General features: G+C 35.2%; 1 protein-coding gene across 4 annotated transcripts in view; it reads right to left on the bottom strand.

Moving 5' to 3' along the window:
* Positions 1-22,380, bottom strand: part of Hcf (Host cell factor) — a 121,880-nt gene that overhangs the window by 69,251 nt on the left and 30,249 nt on the right. For all 4 annotated transcript variants that reach the window (XM_089242593.1, XM_089242595.1, XM_089242594.1 and 1 more), the window contains exons 9-13: positions 22,029-22,147; positions 14,095-14,278; positions 11,810-11,976; positions 7,183-7,236; positions 5,011-5,151 (exon numbers count right to left, since the gene is read on the bottom strand). In XM_089242593.1, the coding sequence (XP_089098719.1) occupies positions 5,011-5,151; positions 7,183-7,236; positions 11,810-11,976; positions 14,095-14,278; positions 22,029-22,147 (665 nt within the window). The remainder of the gene's footprint in view (positions 1-5,010; positions 5,152-7,182; positions 7,237-11,809; positions 11,977-14,094; positions 14,279-22,028; positions 22,148-22,380) is intronic.

The raw sequence follows: 22,380 nt of genomic DNA, 5'->3' as shown, positions 1-22,380 counted from the left end.
CAATCGTGAATGTTTGGGACATGCTCGGACGACGCATTGCTGCGCGACCAAGGCCGCCTGTTACTGTCCGAGACTTGCAGATTGCACTTCTTGAGGAGTGGAACAGTATTCCCCAAAGTCGGATCGATAACCTCATCGCATCCATGGCAAACAGGTGTGCAGCAGTCTTAGCTGTTCGAGGAGACCACACGCCCTATTAAAACTCATGCATCATGTCTAAACAGTACTTTTTTTTATCATTTACATGTAACCAAATTGTTGCCCTAAATCATCTTTTCATGTTTTTTCCATATTTTCAAAGAATTAAAGCCTAATTCCAAATTTTTTTACGTCTTTTTTCTGTATTGCGCATTGATACGCGTGTACTATCCATTGTATGCCAATACGTGGCTGTCGCACACGGTTTTCTTCACTTTTTTGCTTGCTACCCTAATTGTTTTGAGCAGTGTATATATATATATACACAGGATTACACATTTTACTTCAAAAAACAAGTGTTATTTCAGCTCAGAAGAAGGGGTGTGTCCCCCCCCCACCAAGGTACAAAATACATAGAAGAGACTTCCTCTAGAAGAAATTATATATTTTTGAAATCAAAAATTTTTTGAGAGACTTCTTGATATTTATATTTTTAAATTCTAGACAATATCAACAAATGAGAGGCTTTTAACGTACAGACATTTTAACACATAGTATTTCAGATTTCAAAAATAATTTGAAAATGAGTGCTTTTAGATTTAGCTTGTAAACTTGGTAATCACTAATTTAAAAAAAAAAATCACTAATGGACAGACTTGAAACACACATTAGAAAGGTAATTATTTTTCTTGTTTTTGCCACTGATGCAAGTCTAAGTTGTGCTTTTGTACTGTCCAGTTTCAAGCATTTTTGAACGTGAGATCTTGCTTCTTTTACCAGAATTTACCAATTTCATGTTTAAAATGATAAGTATTTCTTTTTGAGTTCGCTCTTGATCATTACCTCAGTTTGATTCAACAGATGACTTCTTTTGCTGGGTCATTCTTAGAATATTTATTAGAAATTTAATAGTGGTCAAAAACTAGATTTAAATTATTTTTAACTTAAACTATCGTAATATAAACTAGAATTAAATTATTTTTAATTTAAATTAAAGAAATAAGAACTATAAAATAATGATTAAACTATTAAAAATTTAATAGACTGATACTATTTTCACAAAAAATTCAACCCGAAGTACATCTGTTTTCACTCTTTATTTTCAACTGATTTGTGATTACTCTGTGTATTTTATTTTTCAGAATCTTCGACAGATTTTCAGTCTTTTGTTTTACTCAAGTTTTCCATTATTCATTGTCTACTATTCATTCTCTTGATATGCCATTTACCAACATGTTTAGTGTCTAATAGAAAATTGTTTCCAGCAGGGTTTAAGCTGGATAAAAAATTATTTTTGCAAACAAGCGAAAATAAGGGGAAAAGCTTTAGCAAAATGCTAAGGGGCCATTCAAGTATTACATCAGCAGATTTTGTAGACATTTTTGACCCCTCCACCCCTTGTCAGCAAAATTTCGTCAGCAGCTTAGAATATTTCATACCTTTAAAAAGGGTGGTTGATGACATCAGCAACCTTCAACCGCGTCCCGTCCCGTCATCAAAAGTCAGCAAATCCGAAACCCCCCCCTCCCCGATGCTGACATAATACCTGAATGACCCCTAATGTAATGATTGATGGTTGGATGTCTACTCGTTGTGTACCTCATGTACGCATTTTTGCGAAAGTGGCTACTACTTTTTTTTCATTCTGCGATTTTCTTTCGCATTTTGCGAAAAATACGACCGTAGCTTAAACCCTGGTTTCCAGATGAGCATTAATTAAAATTACTTTGTCTAGAACACGGTTGTGGTCGGTTTCAAAGGAACGAGAAGATAATTCATGTGAGTGTTGCGCTTGTTAAGTGTTCAAGTGTTGCGATCTATCTTCCAAATCAAAAATGAGAATGGAAATTAAAATGTTTTCTGCAAATTTCATTGAATGGAATAATTTGCAGAAACCATTGCAATTTCTGATTCATTTCATCTAGCTGGAACACCACTCAGATGGTATACAGTAAATATGTGTACATTTATGAAGTAAGTGAATATAAAGCCCAAGATAAGAGCTTTAATGACCAAACTGCCTATGTTATCTCAGGCAAGGACCTATGGCCCCAAGAGAAATGTGAATATGATAATATTGCATTCAATAAATCTGTTGAAAATTGCTCACATCAATATTTTTGATTAAATAACAAATTCAAGAAAACTTGGACTAAAAAATGGAAAAAACAGGCATTTTGTTCAAAAAAGTCAAGAAAGAAAACCACGATTGCTCCAAAAATACAGGACAATGCGGGACGTATGTTCACCCCTCCACAACAATGTGGGGGGGGGGGGAGAAACAGCCCCTGGCTGTCGGTATAACTGCTCTATCTAAAAGCACTTTAGCCTTGTGGGATGATCATTGAAAAAAAGGAGAGGTCCAGGGCAATTTATTTCACAATTTCGTTAGATCTCGTATTTCATGATACAGATGTTAGTATATGATAGTATTCAGATCTTGAAAGGGACGATCACCGTCTTCTGAAACTGTGACAGTTTTGGAATCGCCATAAACTGCAGATCACAATGCACGGTATGCAGAATATGATAATTATGTGACAAAAATTGTCACTAGCTGCGAGGGATGCTAGCTTGTTACATTATTATTTTCATTATCAGTGTCTACCACATACCCAAAGAAAAGTTTTGTGAATTTTTTTTTTACCTCTGCTTGTCTGCCTAAACAAGCTTTGCTGGAATCTTACATCAAATACCTTTAAAAACAATTATAACCATGGTCCAGACAAAATAATTTTAATTAATGCGCAGCATAAAAGGAAATTGCATATCAAAAGAAAGAATGGTAGAAAAATAATAATAGAAAACTTGGAAGCAAAACGAGAGACTGAAAATATGTTGAAGATGCTGGACAATAAAATACACGAAGCAATCACCAATCAGTTAAAAATAGGGAGTGAAAACAGTTCGGGCATGGATGTTTACTAACACTAACAAATTCTCTGGACGGATTATGCTGATCCCTTGGAAATACATGACCACATTTTTTTTTACTTAAGAAAAGATGTACTAAGATTGAATTTTTTGTGAAAATAAATCAAAGTAGACTTTTTTTTGAAAAAATAGCTGGAAACAGAGATTAAAGGATTTTTGTTTTTTGTTATGTGGATGAGCAGTAATTCGCTTAATTTGACCCCATTTTATACGTTGTCGGAAGCTGAGGCACCAAATCCTGGGGGGGGGGGGGGGGGGGCTCAAGCTAATTCTATTTATTGCCCCCCAGAACTAAAATTGCGAGGAGGACAAATGGAGTCATCGAAAAGTCAGCTTTTATTGTGATGCAACTTTAAAGTTTCCAAAGGGGAAACTTTAGTTTCCCCTTTATATTCCCTAATATATTATTATCCCTAATATATTATTCCCTAATTATATATATTATATTCCCTAATATAACCCTTTATATTCCCTAATATATTATTCCCTAAATATTGCTTGTGCAACATGGCACAGAATTGAAGAAACTCAGCATTTTTGTAGCAGCATGTAGCAAATGAGGGGAAAATTCTCAAAATTGTAGCCGAATGTAGCAGACATCGGAAATTGTAGCAGATTTTGCACTCCTGGTTAAAGATTGATTTCAAGTGCAGAATCATTTTGAAATCTGATGATTCTTCCTTAATCACCCTATATACGAAAATCAAGGACCATACTTTTCACACTTCCATCTTGCATAAGCGACACTAAGTACATCAAAAACAAAGTAAATATTTATATGATATATTTAGAAAAACTAATATCTTTCAAAAAGTGAATATCGCCTAATTAAAATAGAAATAAGCGCTCCAAAAAGTGTTTTTGGGACAGCTCATTTACTGGCAAAAAATCAGAATGTCTCAGGAAAACCAGGACGTATGGTCAGCCTATGCAGGGGCCATAGATAAACTTTTTGGCAAAGGGGGGGGGGGGTTGCTTCAAAAACTTTGCACACCACTGCTCTAGTATATCAGCATGCTGCGATGGCCAAGATGATCAGACCTCTCTCCCATCGAGCACACGTGTGGGACATTATTGGATGTTAGCTCAAGCATCATCCATAACCAGCAAATCACCATTGCCGATATTTTACTGGCAAAGTACAACAAGCAGGGAACTCCATATCCAAGCATGACATCTGAAAACTCTGAATACAAACAAGTAGAAGTGAGCCTTCTGTCACAGCATTGTAGCGCCTACATTGCTTATTAATTTAAAAAAGAATGCACATTTCAAATAACTCTCTGCACTCAAAATCCTACTTGTAATTTATATGAAGTAAATCAATCATGAAGATAATTGTACTGCATGAATTGCATTCCTATAAATTAACTCATTCTTGGTATTAAAATTTTATTTTTCAGTGTATTTTGTCTACGAAATTTTCATTTAACAAGAGCACACAAAAAAAAATCTAAGACTTAAACAGCAAACTTAAAAGAAAAATAAATAAATATATATATATTATATACTCTTCTCCTTCGACATATCAATGTCAGTTCGAGGGTAAAAAACCCCACTGGACAAGGAAAACCAAAAATTAATCGGTGATCACAGGGAAAAAAAATTGCTGCACATGACTTCAGTTTCACCAACCCCATCTCCTTGCCCATGTGAAATATAACAAAGTGATATAATGAGTAAGAATAAGGAAGAGAATAAACATTATTGAATATAATTCTTTTTAAATGACTCCCATATCCCCCATCTATTTATTTATATCTCATATGGCCAGCTTTGGATTAAGAAACTTGAGAAAGCTCACTGCATTTTTAAAATTGAATTTCATAAAACCTTCAGCTTGTACGATGTTTTGGGAACAGTTAATAACAATTAGGGGAAAGAATATTTAGCACTGTTTTTATAATTCAATAAGCTAATGCGATGCAGTCTCCTTACTTGTGGAGATACTGATGACAATCCCAGAATTGTGGGTTGAGCAGCATTTGGCTGTGAAGTCAAAACTGTAGCAGTTTGTGATTTCCCAGCAGTTGCACCAGTGTTAGCTTGTGTTGTCACCAGCTTAACGATAGTTGCACCCTGTGGAATAGATTTTTCATCCAAATGAAAATGCCATGAACATAGTTGGAAGTATTTGAAAGTCTTCAACTAAAGCAATGATCATTGCAATTCTTCTGGCATATTTAATAATTAAAAAGCACAGAACAAAACAATTTTTTATTACATACAACTCTCCTAAATTATTTGTCAAATTTATAGTAGGTGACGAAACTGAAAAAATAATATATATATATATATATATATTAGAAGTCTTATAATGAACAGCTCACAATCATGGGAAAAATTATTATAACAGACTGCTCATCATAAGTGAATGTTTTTCTTGTAGCATTAGCTCTTTGACAATCAGCCGCAAATCATTCACTATAATTACATTCTCTTTATAAACTGTACTCATTATAACAGACTTTTACTGTATATATCTAACATTAAACCAATGCATGGTTTTGACCATTCATTATGGTACAAAGTTGAGGTTATGGTATGTCTGAAGTAGTACATATCACTATTTTGTGTCAGTATCCTATGGATGTGAGTACTGAATCACAACCTCTGCAAATCCTTAGTGCAAGGCTCAACTTTCTTTTTTTTTCAATGTTTCTTGTCATCTTCTCATCCTTATAAAAGGGGCTGTATATATATTGAAACAAGTTTGATCAGATCAAGAACTTGAAACGGACTGATTATTTCCTAAAAGGATCAAATATTTTTCAGTTAATTCACCAACATGTTATAGTGTATTAAATACTGGAAACAAACTCTGTTCCAGCGACCCAGGCAAGTCATAATAGACTTAGGGGCCACTCAGGTATTACATCAGCAGATTTTTAGCCATTTTTGACCCTCCTTCCCCCCCCCCCCACTGTCACAACAAACTACAATATTCCATATCTTCAAAAAAGGCGGTTGATGGCATAAGCAACCTTTAAACCCCCCTCCCCCCTTGTCATCAAAATTCAGCAAATCTCCTCCCCCCTCGATGCTGACATAATACTTGAATGACCCCTTACTCCAGTGTCATTACTAATTCTTCATACGCTATCATGAGCCATAACACTTTTTCTTTAGATACAATGTATGTTCAGTGTATTATTTTTCTCTCTTAACCCAATCTTTACTGTGAAATTTCTTTCTACATCTGGCTACGGCGCTAAAAGTCATTTTGCACTGCTGCGCTGAGTTCATGGTCCACTATTAGACCTTTCTTGCTCATCTACATATTTAAAAATTTAATAAATTTCACATATTTTACAAATATAGTTTATTTCGAGATGTTCTCTACCGTTTTTCACAGATTTCACACAGGGTTTTGTGCACATTTAGTACTTGTAAATGAACTGCTTGCCAACAATCACTGTGATGCTGGGTTTTTTGAAACATTTTTGGCCATTCTTTAGATAAAAAATAACCCTCAAAATTATAAACTAATGAAAATTCCAGAATAGCTCAATGAGAATATCATAATACAAGGACTGAAAAAATATTCTGTTTTAGATAATTTTCAATTTGTAAAAAGTACACAAAAAACCATAATCATTGATGGCTCTACCTTATGATTCTGTTTCGTACAGTATTAGTCTAAAGGCAGCTAGGCACTATTCTGACATGACGTGCCCACATCACAGAGTAGTGTGTAGCTGCCTCTACACAGATATCAATGTAAAATGTTTTGCAAATACAAATATAACAGAGCGATTCTAATTAAGAATTGCTTATTTCATCACCCAAAATGCTGTTTTTCAAACAAATGATTCAATATTATTTTCAATAAAGGAATCTACCAAAACATTTTAACAACCAACAGAATGCATTTTCAAAACTGTTGCCATGATGAATATGATTGAAGGGAAAAACAACTTTTCAAATTGGAATTTTTTGTCCCTGTTTTCTTCGACGTAATAAGGCTTTCATTTTTGTCAGATTTCTGAAGATGGAGAGTTAGAATACATTTCACCCAAAACAAGGGGAACCACACTATGCTAAAAGTTGAATGAGTTAAATGCATATTCTTCTGTATGTATCGACAACTCATATAAATTACTCAATTACCTGCTGCCCTTGAAGTTGTCCACCTTTGCTCTGAATGAGACTCATCTTTGGCATCTAATGAATAAATAAAATAACTAATAAAAAACACACCTCAAACATTTGAATGTAATCTCAATGAACATTTCATGCTTGAATTCAGTGGTTCGTGTAACATGCACCGCCAACCAATGTCAGGGTGCTGCATGAGCCATCCTCAATTAATCTGAGCTTATTTAATATCATGAAGCGGTTCTTCACTGGCAATGTAGCAGTAAAAACAAATTTGAGAACCATTGCTTTAACTAATAATTTCATGCTTCTTTGTGCATGGCAGCCACTTTTGAATAATAGAGTTTCAGATTCTAAAAAAATTATTTGGCTACAAAAACACACGAGGTACAATGAACTTTTATGTCACATGAACACGTATTGATATTTTACCTCTTGCCAGTTACAGTACTTGAAATTAAACTCTGCCCCCTCCCCAGTAATCATTCCGCAGATTAATATTAGCGTGAAATTTTTAATGCAATTAAATATCAAACCAAAAATGATATCATTAAACAAGTCAGACTGAATATAAACGAAACTGGGCTGGAAGAGATCTCAGCAATGGGATAAGTCCAGTTGCAGCGTTTTGTCATTCATTCATTCAAACTGTATATAAAATATATTCTATATACCATATTTATACTCGTGTATAAGCTGACCTCCCCACTTCAAGACCACCAAAACCGTAATAAATTGAAAACCCATGAATAAGCCGACCCAAAAAAAAATCACACTAGGCCAATGCCAGGTTTCTTTCTATTATAAACTATTAAAGCTATTTGCTTAGCACAATAATATTTTTGAACCGGCATATACGTGTGAAAAAAAACCGGACGACTTCTACTAACACATTATAGTGTGTACGAAGGGAAGAAATACTTAAGATGTGGGGAAAATTTCTTTATCATCAGAACTCATCCATTCGATCTACAAATTCCTCAAATAGTCTTAGAGGTTTGTTGATGCTCACATCTAAAGGCTGTGCAAACGACGTTAGCCCACATGGTATCAAAGCCAATGATGTTTTTGATTTCTTTGCCTTGGCTTTGACATTATCGGTTCTATGGGGTTTGAACATATCCCATACCAGTAATATGGGCGGGAGGGTCGATATTTTCTCATCAAAAACCAGGGTTGGTAAAAAAACCGGATTTTTTGGTTTAAACCGTTTTTTTTTTGTTTTATATAGTATTAACATTAAAAACAATGAAATTTCTAAAAAATCATTCAAACTTCTAATAATTAACTAAAATAAAATGTTTATTAATGTAATTAACACTATTCCCATGCTAATTAATCAATAAATATTTATTACATTTAAACAAAAACCAACTTTTGCAATTTAATTTTTTTTTGCTTTACTCAATGGATTACTGTGTTTGAAAATTCTTTTAATGTTATTATTAATCATATAATATATAAAGGTTTTTCTTCAGTTACTTTCAGTATACTTAATTAGGAAGCTATTTTGCAAAAAGTAATAAAAATTAGGTGAATATAATGTATTTAATGAAGCATAAATAATGCAGATTAATTAGCAATGATTTACGGTATACAGGGGGATTATAACTAAGATTCTGATTTCAAAACACTGTAAAAAAAGAACGATTGTCAGAATGACTTGAAAATTGACATGAATATTCCGGAAAAAATTCAATTTTATTTGATAAAGGGGAAAAAATACTTAAAAACGTAAAATTAATGACATCATCCAACATGTGGGAAATTTGCTCGAAGAATGGAAACAATAGCCAGTCATGGCAGAATGATACCTTAATTATAGCATTTCATAATTCATGGAAACATCACAAAAAACGAATAAATTGAACAAATAACTACAACTTACTTAAGAAATGTTAAATATGTTGTCCACCGTGTGTTCTGGCTATGAGTTTGAAAGCACAAAAATTCTTCTTCAACAACAGAATCGAAGTACGCCATGGTCATAATGTGGATGTGCTTGCAATTCAGCTTTATTAAACCAAACGCCCCCCCCCCCTTCATATTCCTGAGGAACTTCTAACATATAGGGAATGTGCTGGAGATTGCAATTCACCAAAGTTTGCAATCTGACCACTGTTTATAACATTTTGAGGTACCCCCACAGCCAGAAGTTGCAAGGGTTAAGGTGCATCCTGTCAAAATGGATCTTCAGCAGCTGCTTTGCTGGTATTGCAATGTGCATCTTGATAGAAGCTTTTCTATCCACACACTGATGCTGTGGAAGTGCCGAAATGATGTGGCTGCACAGAATAGATTATATTGCTGGCCAAGTACAGCATTATCTACTTGCACATTTTGCACTTTTTTTCTTTCGCCAAAGAAAATTCCATTGCTTCAGGAGTATCTATGCAAATTTCCAAGTCAGTCTGACCAGTACTTATTGTATAGTTTTTGAATCAAAACTTTAATTATAATCACCCTGTATATAGCTGATTATTTTTCATAAATCTGTTACTACTATACAGTAGAACCTTGATTAACTGGGCCTAACAGTGAAAGCATAAAAAAAACAACCATTGAACATTAAGACTGAGAGATATACAGTAGGAGATGTGCTACTTCTTATGGGAAAGAAAATGAAAATGTATGTGAGGTAATGTAACAACTAGTACACTAGTCTTTGTCCTTTAAGGACAGCTGGTGTCTTTATTGGATTATAGGACCACCTGCCCCTAGCATGATGGTGTCACTACTGTAGCTGCTTCTTTGTGAAGGGAAAAAGAAACCCTGTGAGATAATACACCACTACATTTAGATGTGTGATGCAATCCTTATTCACGAATTTGCTAAAGATAGAGCATCAGAACGTAGCCAAAGGTTAGAAAATGTTGTAAGAATGAGAAATTTTGGCTTTTAACCTTTAAATAACTAAGATACTTCATATGAAAAATATACATGGTTCGTACTCTTCCAACGAAAAAAAATTCTAGGACTATTCAAGCACTTTTCAAGGTAAAACTTAAAAATTCAAGGACTTTTCTTACAAACGCATATTTTTCACATGAATAGGCGCATATTTAACTTTGATTAAAACTTTCAGAGATTACATTTATACCTACTTTATTTCACATCATCCGTAATGAATAAAGGAGGCCACATACACATATATATCATACAAAACATATGACACATTGAATAACACAGTTCGTGCCTGTCAATTTCCTCATTGAAACATAGTTTAGTCTCTAAATATTGCAATAAATTTTCTTTTAAAGACTAAAAAAAAGAACTCTTCTAAAGATAGAAAAAGATTAAATTATTTCTTTCATTAATTTTATTTAATTTCTTACTCAAGGAATAATTGCTTTCATCAATTCTGGATTTGTTTCTTTCGCTAATGCTGAAATTCTTTTTCATTAATGCTGAATTCTTTTATTGATTCTAAAATTATTTCATTAATTCTGGAATTATTGCTTTATTAATTTTGGAATTATCTCTTATCAATGCTGAAATTGTCCCTCATTAATTCTGGAATTATCTCTCATTAATGTTGGAATTATCTTCCATTAATTCTGTAATTTTTTTTCATTAATTCTGGAATTTTCTCATTAATTTTGGAATCATATCATGGATACTGAAATTATTTCTTTCATTTATTGCTTTAAACTCCTTTAAACAACTATGGATGCCATTAGAAAATAACAGAGATGCGCCGACATTCAACGCATCACATGATTTTCAAAGGAATGATGTAGACCACTGACGTCATACCAGCGCCGGTACTGGGGGGGGGGGGGGGGTTTACGTGAACATCGTTATAAAATTATCGAATTTCGAATTGATGGGGGCGGCAAGACAATACAAAAATCCTAGTTATGGCCCTGCATCATACTCCCTCCAGTAATATAATAAGCTCAATGGATTTCAGCGCCGTTTCACCCAATAAAGCATCGAATTTCGAATTGATGGGGGTGGCAAGACAATACAAAAATCCTAGTTATGGCCCTGCATCATACTCCCTCCAGTAATATAATAAGCTCAATGGATTTCAGCGCCGTTTCACCCAATAAAACACAGCTTGCATTTGGTGGCATTTTTGTCTGGCACACTCAGCAACCAATCTTGATAGAAGGGATTTTTCAGCCACAAGTAATTAAAAATACACACACTTGCTACTCATTTTTTGTTTCCTTTCTTTCTTTAAAGAACCTTGTATAAGCGCTTCACATCACTCCTAAATAAATATTTTGTCGACAGCATGAAACATTTTGGCTAATAATGAACCAATATGATATTTTTCAAGGGAAAAAATGATATTTAGGCAACTTTTATTTGATTTTTTTCAAAAAAGCCAGTTGGTTAAAACCAAGGTTTAAACCAACGTGGTTTAAACCAAACAACCCTGTCAAAAACTGATTGAGTATAAGCCGACACCCACACCTGAGGAACGAATTTTTCCACAAAAAAACTTGGCTTATACACGAGTATATACTGCATTTCTGAAAATTTCATACAGAACTTTTCTAATTTAATCTAGTTGAAGCAGTTTTTTTCAACTGCCAGTTCACGCCAGTCTGCAAAAGAGTTTGACCAATTCAAATAGCCAATACATAATTTTAGCCTTATTAAAAGTATGCCATCTCTATAAACTTACCGCAACAGTAACACCTTGGCTGGTTTTGACGAGAGTCACGATTTGGGGTTGATTAGTGCCTACACCAGCTTTCTGTACAATAATTTGCTTTCCTGCTTGAGTAGTCATGGTAGCAGGAGTTTTTAAAACTGTTGGGGACGTCATCCTTACTGTTTGGCCACCAATACCTATTTAATCCAATGATAGATTTAAAAACAGAAACAAAATTTAATTATATGTATACACACACTTCACTACATTAACATCTAGAAAACAATGAATTTTCCCGAGTTCAAATTCAAGTGTGTGGGAGGCAAATCTCCTAAAAATTCACCAATGCATTAAATGTCAGACAATTTTCATAGTTTTCTATGTTTTAACGTCTCTTTGCAGGAGGTCATCAATATTTTTCCAAAGTTCTTACATAAATCATATATCATAACACATTGAAGTTCTAATTTTTTTGAACTTGCAAACATGTGCATGTAGCCTGTCAGAAATAATGAGTGTTAAGATTTGCAATGGATGGGGGGGGGGGGGGCAGTTACTCCCAGGGCAACATAATCATAGTCCAAATAAAAAAAAACAAAATTTTATAAATTTTGTTCTTTTTAAATATATATATACATACATATATTTTAAAATTTTCACATAATTGAATGTGTACTTAAATATAGCACCTCCTAGGCCCTACACCTAGGGACTTAGGCCACATGAGCTCTCCAAGCAACTTTGTGAGATTGCCAAGTTCCTTATTAATTCATGAAAATTCAACACAATCATACCCTGCATAAACCCTGGTGGGTCTCGGATGTCTAGCAACCCTAGATTCCCCCCCCCCGTTTTCTTCCCATCAGAGCACCTACGATAAAACATTCTCTCCAACAAGTTCCATGTTGGTATGTTTTCCCTTTTTTCCCTCTGTGCACAGGGAGCCAGTCAGCCCGACGTAATGTGTAAATCGGTGACGTGCTCTCACCCCCACAAGAACGCAGCTTTATATAGATTGGTTTCTCTCTCTCTCTGTCTGTTCTTTTCTGCATGTATGTCAGGATTATGCTTTTTTTCTCTTAGATTGCCAGTTGTTATTTGTTGGTAGTCTTATTTTTTGAAGATCGTAAATTATCTTTTCAGGTATCATTTCAAAATGAACTTCCGATCATTGTTTTTTTCTTCAACTCAGTCAACACACTCCACCCCAGCATTCCGCAGGCTTGATCGGGCACTATTGATGATTATAAACCCGGGTCCTGACCACCCCTCAAAAAGCAATTTTTAGCACACAGCGCAAGGCAATTTTGACCCCAAAAATAATTTTTTCATGTTTGGGCATTGAGTAGCATGGTGGGTGGATCCAATACAGCCTTTACCAGACATGGGGGACCAACTACGGGCCTTTCTAGAAGACAGATTTAACATATATTCTTTATACTTTTCAGATTTTTCGAAGTCCATTATTAGATACTTGTTATTCAATAATGCCATTCCCTGATGATATCCGGGATTACAAGCTTGTTATTCCTCTACCCTTCCGATGCATAAGTAGGAGATATGTGGAAGAAAGTAGAGCACCTATTTCCTACATATGCACATCTAGAAGGCTAAATTTGTCTTCTCTCAATCTCTCTTGCATGCGTATATGAATTTATCGTTATGGTAAAGATCAAGGAGATTTCAAAAAAATAATAATAATAAGTAAAATACAGTAAGAAACCCAAAGACCCTAATTTCAGAAAAAAAAAGAAGACATACAATTTGATACAATACAATTATTATATAATATTACCCAATTATGCAATTTTCATAGTATTGAGAGTACCTTGCACAGCAGTGTTCTTCAACCGCAGGGCTGTGACCCAGTACCAGGCCCCGACATCATGCATACCAGGCCACGAATGATCAGCCGTTTCATTTTTCCTCATTTGTTTTCCGTTGGTTTTGTGTTTGACTGAGCCTTCTACTCATAAAAATGAATGAAACCGGGCCGTGGGTTTACCAAGGTTGAGAACCACTGCTCCACAGCTCAGTAGTTGAATGCGACTGCTGTAGAAACTATGAATACTCAGCAGTTGGCAACTCCGTGTAAATAAATTCACCTGTGGCCAGCAGATTTTTATTCCTCACATTTCCAGGAATCATGTATATTAGCCAAGGACCTCGTTATCCGAGGCAACTCAAAACCCATCACTCCCAGTTGATATAACTCTACTTTTTTTTTTAATTATTTTACTTTATTTATACTTTTAATTATTTTTTGTTCAATTTTTTTCCCCAATTTATAAACCAAACCATAAACACACACTTACCAGATACAGTACTCAGTTTCACAGTACCCTGAGGTGTTATAACAGATGGTGTGACAACTCTGATATTACTCATAGCGCTCGTAGCTGTGGTCGTGGTGATCTTTTGTGTTGCAGCTGCAGCAGCAGCCAATGCAGCCATTCCACTCATGGTTGTGGCCGTTGTTGTAGTTGCTGTATGAGACACCTACAAAATAATTGCACTCATTGAAGACAGACAAAAGAAAACTACATACAAGAAACATACACAATATACATTAAAATAAAAAAATTGTAACGAACTCTCTCTCATCCCAATTTCAACATAATACACATCACTAATTGCTACCACCAAGGAGGCTAGAAACATCTGTCACAGCTTTCCAGCTGTTTTTCACCGTTAGAATGTCCAGTTATTTTGGGTTGAGCAACATGTGTGAAAGCTCTCATATTCTAAGGGTATGCCTCAACCTACAAGGGTATGTCAATTTGAATTAGCTTGATTTAAATTAGCTTGATATTTCAAACGATTTTGAATACTACAATTTTTTTTGAACTTGTGTGATATAATACGAACAAATATATAGTAATATTAAAATTTTAATCATTTACACATTAATTAGTATTTGAATAAATGTGATGAAAGTGTGTGTTTTTTGGTCAATGAGACTGGTTGCTAGAATTTAAGTTTTTTTCCTCAGAAAATTAGGAGACTTAAGAGAAAAGTTTCTAGAGTCTCTTTCAAGCACTTTCCCATGGAAAAAGGAAGCTGATGGAGTGTTAACTACAGGACAGATTTTTACACCTGGAATGGAATATACTACAGGTGTGAGAAAGTAGAAGAATAATGCACTATCTATAAGAATAATGGTCATAATTGAGAAAAAAAATATGTTCTTTTCAAAATTAATAATAAAAACTTAAACTAAAATTCTTCCTCTCCGTGCCTTTTGGGTGCGTTACAACACAATAAAATGTTTTAAAGCTTCAAATGAACGAACACTTTTGTTCATTCAACGTGGATTCTTTTTCGGGAAAGAGTTTATGGTATCGAAAGCAGAATATTTTATAAAGATAGTATTCCCAGATATTTTGAATTAATCAATATTAATATATAATGGTAACATATATGACTGCTTTTGTGTTATCGAGTAAAAATCATTGAAGTACTGTTTTAGACGTAGAATTTGTGCTTAGATGGCATTGGTATGATAATGGCAGACGTGCCAACTTTTGAAATCCAGAAATCCGGAGATTCTCCCGAGGGGGGTACCCCCCCCCCCCCCCCGACACTCATAGACTCCATCAAAAAAAAAAAGTTCATAAAAAAAATTCTAAAAACAAATTTTTTTTAATAAATTAAGAAAAAGTTAAATTATTCCCCCCCCCCCCAAAGACAGGTTCTGTATTGCCCTGAGAAGAATATAATTCCATGTCAGTCTTTCCATGCAGAATAGAGAAATCACATCTACATAATGTTCATAAAGTATAAGTGTTTCCTTTCGTGGATGCTATCAGTGATTGATAATCTTGGGTATATGAATTCTTAAAAGCTTATAGCTGTATATACCTTAAAGTTTTATATTTTCTTTCCGAAGATGTTTAATAGGAAGAAGCAATTTAAAAAAATTCAAATTACAAAGCTGCGGCTGTTAATGGAATACAATAACGATTATACGGGAATTTCGGCAACCAAGGTCATACACCTGATAAATGATTGCCGATAAACGCTACGAAAACGAAGTCCAGTCTTTGCCAGTTGCTTAAATGCGGTCATAGAGACGGTTTTTTACGGCTGCTGGATGGAAATGACTACGGCTGTCCTCTATGGGTGTTTTCCCTAACGACGACGGTAATCATTGACGCCACGACAACGTGAAAGCTCGCGTAAAATCTAATTTTCTGCCAAAATCGGGAGAGTTGGCAGGTCTGTAATGGGGTTTTAAAAGCCAGATCTTTAGAGCTAAACATGTTAGCACTATCACTAACATTGAGAGAGAGAACATTTCTTTTTAAAAATGTGCATTCACCAACCCCTTTTCTAAGTCCTGTTACTTTTCATTTCTGCATTTTCATTCCTTAATTTTTTTCTATCCTAATAACATAACCCTTTCAACTTTTTATTTATTGTTTGTTTCTTTTCACTTTTTAATTAAGTTCAATTCAACAAAATATTGGAATAAAATGACGAGAAAACCGATCAAACAATTTCTTTCCAATCACTATTGTTGCTGCACCACAATTGCCACCATTATCTATTTTTGCGTTTTGTCATTTTCAAGTTTTTTCCTTTGTTTTCTTTTTTCTCTCTCATCATATTATCTAATTCTGCATCGAAATTCTTTACAGCAAACGTCTAAAAAAATGTGATTGCTAGTAAGAGCCAATTTTTTCCCACTCACATTGTTCTGTATTTTCTGTGTTTATGAATAAAATTGGAATTAATATAGTCTAAAAGTCAAAATGGGATCTATAACTGTCATGAAAACTATTTCATACCCTAATAATTTAACATCTCAAAGTCTTTTGAATTTAAATTGAAAAAAAATTGGATTAATTTAATATTTTTTCTTTAAAATCAAACTTGCTACATAGACTATCTCATCCTGTTCCTGTGTTCGCCATGGTCTTGTTTTGAAAATTCGCTGTCTTGCTCTTCATCTTTTTTTTTTCTTCTCCCCCACCCCAAGCACAACCCGGTTCTGACATTAAGCCTTGGATGTACAAAATCAAAGAGATGAAACACAGCTCTTCCCCTGAATTCCAGGGATGCAAGCTCCCCTCATCCATTTTGGAGCAGCAAACTTTCATTTTTGGAGCAGAAATTTTGAAAATGGAGCAGAACTAAAAACTAACTATATCTGTGAAATGCCAAAAGCATTGGATGGACAGATTTTTCAAACATACTTTTGTTAACACTGCACTCTTTCACTGTCTGCATAACTATGTGCTAAAGATAAAAAAGCCTTCACCAAAACTGGCAAAATTTTGAACTTTGGGATGCTTTCAAGGTTACAAATCTGAATATGTCTGCCCAATACCTATCTATTCCCTGAACCGATTTCACTTCTTGTAATTCTTTGCATTGTAGTGCAACCCATTCATCACCTCTAATTGATAGTTTTGTTGGTGATACAATGTTAAGCAACATGCCAGCAATACATGAAGGAGTAATGTACCATCCCAACAATGCATGAGGAGTGCGAAAAACAAGAGAGGGTGCAAACATTTCATTCTATCCAACATGTTTTGGAAAGGTAGGACATTTATATATAATAGGTATCTCACAGAAGTTATATATAAAATGAGCGCGCATGCACACACACACACACACACACTCCTAGCACAAATTCCTTCCTTTGACTATTGTTAAGAGCTTGCCCCTTGTAACAATAGTTGGGAACCTTTAGGGAATTTGCCAAACCTGCCTCTATCTCTTATTTTTGAAACATGTTTATATAGTTGTAATTGTATAATCTTTAATAGAATTTATGTTATCTTACCTTTTTATAACCGTGCACGGTTAATTCAATTAGTCTGTGATATTTTCATTGTTCATATTCCGGTAAAATGTGCGATCTTGATCACATCGCCATTTTAATTTATTGTTCCCATTCTTATTTTTGTAAAAGTTCCTATAAAAAATCTATTGTCATTTATTTATGTAAATTAGACGTTGCATTTTCCTATTGGCTGTGCTCTGATGTGTATTTTTCTGAGATGGTTGGTCCCAGGAGTTGGATCGTTCCGTATTTCCTTTTATAGGTATAAATTCCCGCCGCCACTTCGCATTAAGCCGCATTCGTTCTCGCCTTTCAACTCGAGATACATCACTTTAGGTGAAGGTGGTCACCTTTGGGTGAGTCCATCTGAAGTATGAAATAGTTTGTCTCTCTGTTGCTATTACATCGCCGGCTGGTTCCGGACCCATCATGCCACATCTCTAGTCAATCGTTGTCGTTCCTGTCATCGTTCATCCGTCCGTCTTATGATTCTGCATCGCTTCCGATCGTCATTTCCGGCCGTCGAGTTTGCAGCTCTTCCCGCTTCGGGTCGTGACCTTCCGACAAGGTCGATGAATGGTTCCGCATCGATCATTGTTTCCGATCGTCATCTCTGCCGTTGTTTGCAGCTCTTCCCGCCACGTGAGGTTTCATCTCGGATCGTGACCTTCCTCCAAGGTCGATGACGTCACGGCACGTGTGATCCGATAAAGATCGCCTAACTCCTGCAGTCGGACTAGATTGATGAGAAAACCGGACTTGCATTGGTGTACGGTATGAAAATTGAGAAATAATTCTGTTATTCCTAACTTATTTAATTGTTAAAGAATTAATAAATTTACTTTTGTTAAAACTAGAAATTTCTTTGAAATCATTTGTCTCTCTCCTTTGTGTATCGATTGCACCGATTTCGCCAGACCAGAATCCTGGGTAGTTATGCTGGGTTGTCGCACCCTCTCCCACCAATGCAGTGCGGACCATGCTGCCATATTGGGCACAGCTCTAGGAGGGGGGTGCCAAATGGAGTTGAAAGGGTGAAAAAAGCTTTGTCGAAAAAAAATAAATGTGGCCAGTATCACCAAAAATAGATTCTGCATGGGTAGAGATTTTTTTCCTAGAGCCGGCCCTGTTCGCCAAATCCGGATTTTCACGATGTGAAATTGTCACTATCAGCAACTGCAGACAACAACCACACGACCGTATAGTGGATAGAGGACAAAACCATGGATGTTTCACGTGGAGTTTTTATTGTACTGTTATTGTACTTCAAAGTAGTACAACTACTTTCCAAGGTCACGAGATAGCATGATTGTGGTAGATGGTGGGAAGTGAAAAAAATTTAATATTCTCCTCCATATCTTATTTTCCCCTCCATATCTTTTTCCTTGTCTCAGAAAGAATGTATTCCGTGAACAAAATTTGCATGCTTCTTTGTCCTAGATTCTGGATATTTGACGCACTACAGTGCATTAGCGATACCTCCACGAACCACAAAAAAGAATTGCCGCAAATGCACAGGGATTCTACCAGGGTTTAAGCTAGATAAAAAAATTCCTTTTGCAAAAAAGCGGAAATGGGGAGAAAAGCTTTGGCAAAATACTACAATGCTAATGTAATGATTGATGGTTGGATGTCTACTCGTTCTGTACCTCCTGTACGCATTTTTTGCGAAAGTGGCTACTGTAACATGACGTCCTCCGGGTCATGTTTCCTTAATTAATGTCAAAATTGTACTTGCCTTTTAGAGTTCTTAATCTGTTGGTGTCTCCCGGGAGAGATGTCACCTAGTCTCATTGGAGGTTGTTTTCCTTCGTATGTTCTAAGTTTTATATTAACATACTATTTCGTTTGCCGGCGGATGGCCACGGACCTCCGTTGGTCAACTTTCCCAATCGTCGTTGGTCGTGTTGGGTGAATCTGGCCAGTTCGCCTGACATGTTGCCAAACAGTAATTAAATGTTTGTACCAATATTTCGAAATTATATGCAAATTATACCGATGTTCTTATTGTTGTGACGTAATATTTTTCATGATGTGACGGAGTATTTCCGCGGTCCAAGTGGACCAAAATACTTGTTCCCCACAAGCGTATATATATACAAGTTGTGGTTATTGAACGATCGCATTACATCTAATCACATCTCGTTGCATTTATCTTCACCTCACTCGTTTAACGAGTTAGGTATTCCGATGTTATAGTACAGCGGTACTAATCTTCTAGTCAGGTCTAACATAACGTGACCTCATCTAGCCTTAGGCTTGGAATCGTATCCTATCATGAGTCTCTAATTTTATATTTGTGTTTCGGCAGGTCCGAACTTTTAATAGTAGCTTTACATAAGAGCGATGGCTTGGTTCTTCTAACGCTAACCGGGTGATTTCGGAAAGGTCTCTACCCAGGGTTCCTGGTCTAGTTGGTATCGCCAACTGTGTGAAATAGATGTGTCGATAACGGCTGTTCTCAACATCTGCCTCATCGCCACCCGATCTCCTGCAGCTCTAGCTCTTCGGCACCCACTGGATTGACATCCGACGATCGTCTCTTCTACAGATTCTCATCTGTTGGTTCGCCAGACTCTTGGTTCCAATGTTGTGCTAATTAGAAACAGTGCACCTTGAAATCGGAAACACGGCTCCACCGATCTCGGGGCGAGTGAGAATCGCCTCTGACGGGTCTCGTCTCCGCGGACATCCACTTCAAAACCAGACTTAGTGTCTCTCTTATAACCACATGCCGAAGTTCCGGACCTTCCCCAGATAAGTGCAATATATGAAAAAGTCTGTGATACGATTATATTTTTAATTTAACGTTAAACTAATTTTTTTTAATATCGTTGGAAGATTTCTGAATTAATATTGTAACTGTGTTTAGTTTTTATAATTGAATAAATGTCTTGATTTGAACACTGTTGTCGTCTTATTTCCTTGTGCTGTCACAAAAACTTGAGTATAAAAAATATAATTGAGGAAGTAACATTAAAACGTTACACTACCACTTCTTTCACATTCTACGATTTTCTTTTGCATTTTGCAAAAAATACGACAGTGGCTTAAACCCTGGATTCAACGCCTTGGCGCACCATGTAGAAAGAGAACCGTTTCGGCGCAGTTCTTGCACCACTGGAATTCATCATCTGTATAGCCTCCCAAGTTTGGCTTTCATATAGTGTGTGTGTTGCTCGCCTCGCTATGAACTATTTTGTGGCAGCCGCACACATGGATGGGAAATACCAGCAAATCACCCAAGAGCAACACACTTTTAGAAAAAAAAATTACTCATCTGTTGTGGGAGTTGACTGGAACAACCAATATATTTTAATATTTTTTTCCCAGGAATGTGAGCCTTTCCCTCCAATTTCAATATACCACACGTTCAATTTGAAGATGTTGAAAAGTAAGGCAAAATATAAATAAAAATATTTATTTACATTTTGCATAAGTTTTTAATATAATTATATATAATATATATTTTTGCAGCCTAAAGAAGTCTCTGTGACAACATGAGGCTTTTTTTTAGTTAAAGAAGCATTCAAAGATGTCAAGTATGATCACGCGATTATGCTGAAAGTTATATGGTCCTCTGTATCTCATTCTGTTATATAGCCTCATTCACACACACAGTGACTTTTTTTTTCTACCTAGATGAGCTTATAATAAGCAAGGAAGCAGAATAGGAAAAAAAATGAACAAAAAAAAAAGCAAACTGCAGGGGAACCTCAAATTGTTTCAGGCTGGCATCACACTATAGAACTTTGATAAAAGTCCTTTTATAAAACTTGAAATATGCAACCAATAAGTGTATCAGTTATATTCAAGTGAATGTAATCAATAAGCTTATTGGTTTTGCTTTCATTTAATTTTTCATTATTCATTTCATTTTTCATTATTATTCATTTCATTTTTCATTATTATTCATTTCATTTTTCATTATTATTCATTTCATTTTTCATTATTATTCATTTCATTTTTCATTATTATTCATTTCATTTTTCATTATTATTCATTTCATTTTTCATTATTATTCATTTCATTTTTCATTATGTATAGTCATGTAATTTTAATTTATTCAGAGAAAAATTTCCTACTTTTCCCAAGAGCATGTTGCCATCTTCGCGGTATATATATCAGGTCTGTAGACTACAGGTGGAGGGTGGAGAGACGCTACTGTATTGTTATTAAATTACCCATAGATGAAAGAGTATTCCGTTTAAACCAGTTTTCAAGTTTTGTAAAAGATGTTTTATCAAACTTTTATCATGTAATCCCGACCTAAGACAATATCTGATTTCAACTGTTACAATGAAGAAATCAATCTCTGAGTTTTGAAGAGCATTGTATAGATTCATTAAAGACTTGCTAGACTCAAAGTTAATCATATTGTGTTAACTGAAAGTAATCAAATTAGGGTATCAATAGATCGATGTTGGGCAGTAATACAGTATAAATTTCACTTACTACAGTAGCAGGGAGAGTTCGAACGATTTGAGCTCCACTAGGTGTCTGAGCGACTACACGAATTTGTTGAGGTTGAGCACCCTGTGGACTCCTAGACTGTACAACTGTGACACTACCAGCTAAACATACAAAAAAAAAAAAACCCATTAAAACAAGAATTAAAATCATTAAAAATATTTGCTCTTTCATAATTAATGCTCAAATCCTGTTTCAAAAAAAAAAAATTTTCCTTCGACACAAAAACAAATCAACGCTCAACACACCAAAATATAAATATACTCTTCAAGAACACAAAACTGCCAATGAGTTTTGAATTTAGAAATCCTCTCTCATGACTCACACAATCAACTTT

This window comes from Pholcus phalangioides, unplaced genomic scaffold (assembly GCF_987345545.1).
Source record: "Pholcus phalangioides strain wild (caught in Gottingen) unplaced genomic scaffold, Ppha-v1.0 ptg000015l_1, whole genome shotgun sequence".
Lineage (NCBI taxonomy): Eukaryota > Metazoa > Arthropoda > Arachnida > Araneae > Pholcidae > Pholcus > Pholcus phalangioides.
Note: the sequence above shows the minus strand (reverse complement) of the source record. Positions and strands in the feature narration are given on the sequence as shown.